The sequence below is a fragment of the Loa loa genome (assembly GCF_000183805.2).
Source record: "Loa loa unplaced genomic scaffold supercont3.73, whole genome shotgun sequence".
In the NCBI taxonomy this organism is placed as follows: Eukaryota; Metazoa; Nematoda; class Chromadorea; order Rhabditida; family Onchocercidae; genus Loa; species Loa loa.
In genome coordinates, this window is record NW_018108253.1 from 30,236 (window position 1) to 33,006 (window position 2,771).

Here is a 2,771-nt window from a genome sequence, read left to right on the forward strand (position 1 = left end):
TATTATTATTATTATTATTATAATTATAATTATAATTATAATAGTAACAATAATAATAATAGTGATGATATTGTTATTGTTATTACAATTATAATTATAATTATTTATAATTAGTAATTATTTATAATTATTATGATTATTTATAATTATTTATAATTAATAATTATTTATAATTATAATTATAATTATTACTATTATTATCATTATTATTATTATTATTATTATTGTTATTATTATTATTGTCATTATTATTATTACTATTATTATTATTATTATTATTGTCATTACTGCTATTATTATTATTATTATTATTATTACTATTATTATTATTATAAGGCACGTAAAATTAACAGTGATTTGAGCTGCAAGACTTTATATTTTTCCATCCAATTTATCAAAGCAAAAACATGATTTCTACTTATTAAAGCGAAATCACGATTTCTACTTATCAATACAGAACTACAATTTCTATTATTAAAGCGAAATCATGATTTTTATCTATCGAAGCAAAATCATGATTTATTTCTGCTCATCAGTACAAAATCACGATTTTTATTTGCCAAAGAAAAATCATGATTTCTGCTCATCAATAGAAAATCATAATTTCTGCTTACCAATACAAAATCATGATTTCTATTAATCAAAAAAATTTCATGGTTTTTATTAATCAAACACAAAAACCCTGGTTTCTACTTACCAAACCAAAATCATAATTCTTACTTATTACCAAAGCAAAATCATGATTCCTACACTTATTTGGACAAAATCACGATCCCTACTTATTCAGGCAAAATCATGATTTCTAATTGCCAAAGTAACATCATAATTATTTCTCATGAAAATAATCGATCATAATTTCCGATGAATTGTTTTCATTTTGCAAGGATACAAAAAAAAAAAAAAAAAAGCATGATGACAATGTATGAATTAATTAATTAATGCTTCTCCCATACTAAGATGAAATGCATCCAAAACATATGTAATTGATAATGAATGATAATTTTGATGAAATCATTTATGAATTGGTATGCTGGAAGTAATATTCGTTTGCTTCTGGTGGAAGTTTCCATCCGCTTGCTCCTAGTTCCATCAGTAAAAGAATCATTTTACGTGCCCATGGTTCTTGTACCTATTCATACAATATATGATTATATGAGGAGTAAAATTGCTAGAACAATAAAAATCGTTTGTTCCTAGCTCTCTACCAATAAAAGAATCATTTTATGTCCCTATGGTTCTTGTATTTATTCATACAATATATGATTGTATGAGGAGCAAAATTGCTAGAACAATAAGAATGTTAATTAAAAATTTATCTCTTCTCATATGAAATTATTATTCATATGAATGTATATCAATAAAATAATAATCTCAAATTAATCATTCTACTATATGAATAAATTATGATTTAATTATAAGATGAAATTCGGAAAATATACCTCAATAAAAGCATCTCGGATGAGATCCTTCAAAATGGCTAATTGTTCGGGACATTGTCTTTCGAGGTCATAACCAACGCTGAGCAAACAACCAATCAGACTTTCCAACTATATGAAAAAAAAAAAGACATTAAATTTAAGGAATTAATAAATAATTCAAAAATTTTTTTTTAATTCTAAACAAAGGAAAATTTTAACCACAAATGTAATATTTGTTCTTTTAATTCATTCCACTTAAGATTATTGAAATTAATTTAAAAAAAAAGAAAATTAATTACTTCATCCGAAACGTTTTATCTAAACAATTAATTTATAAAATCTATTGCATAAATATATCTAAGTGTAATCTTTTGAAATTAATCATTCCCTTTTTGGTTCCTGTAAATCTCCTCTATATGAAATTAAATAAACATTTAAAAAGTAGTAAGTTTCCTTCACCGAAATTGTTTCAATTTCAATTTTTGTTTTAATCTAAAATTTAAACCAATCACTTTCAAATTTTATTTTTTCTTTTTGTTCAATGTTTATCAGTTTGTTTTGTTTATTTGAACAATTTGAAAATTTAATGGGAAATAATTAAACTAAAAAATGAAAAAAGAAAAAGAGAAAGCATTTCATATAAATGAAATGAAAATTTGAATTTCATAAAATTTCTAAAGTGAAATTTTACCATTTTAATGTACTAAATAAAAAAGGATAGATTTTTGAGGGAAAAGAAAAAAGATTTAATACCAACCTCCTCAATTTTTAGTGTATCGAGAGTGGGGGCTTTGAGCAAATAGCCAAAAATACGAAAAACAAGATCGACAAGTTCTCCTGCAAAGTATATATATATATATGTATCTATATATGTATAAAATATTGAAGTAATCATAATTGAAATTAAATGATAGCAGAAAATAACTTGAATTTTAATTGAAATCAATTTTCAAATCGATTCAAATTTTCGAATTTCATATAATTTAAAATATAATTTGAAGCAAATGCAAAAAAAAAATGACATGACTAAATATATGATAAATTTATATAAGACAAAAAAATTTTTATCTATGACAAATGATATTTTTTGAATTCTATCCTAAAATTCTCATTCCTTTTCTAATTTCATGTTTTTTAGATTTTAAAATTTTTAAAATTTTAATTTTAAATTTTCATTTCTTTTCTAATTTTATTCTTAATTACAAATAATTTTATTTAAAATAAATTTTCAATTTTTTGAATTGTTCGATTTCCCTAAACAAAAGGAAGTTGCATCTTTTTTAATAGAGAAATAAAAAGGAAGGATTATTGGGGAAAAAGTTTAAAATCGATAATCTAATTAGCAATTAGCTA

The 2,771-nt window shown here is 22.0% G+C and overlaps 1 protein-coding gene across 1 annotated transcript; it reads right to left on the minus strand.

Annotated features, from left to right (window-relative positions):
• Window positions 1-851: 851 nt before the first annotated feature.
• Window positions 852-2,313, minus strand: LOAG_14323 (hypothetical protein; the record flags this gene model as incomplete). The annotated part of the gene is made up of 3 exons (XM_003149820.2): window positions 852-1,129; window positions 1,440-1,547; window positions 2,176-2,313. 3 exons carry the CDS (start codon window positions 2,311-2,313, stop codon window positions 1,016-1,018), a joined length of 360 nt encoding a protein of 119 aa, XP_003149868.2. The 3' UTR covers window positions 852-1,015.
• Between the last annotated feature and the right edge of the window lie 458 nt (window positions 2,314-2,771).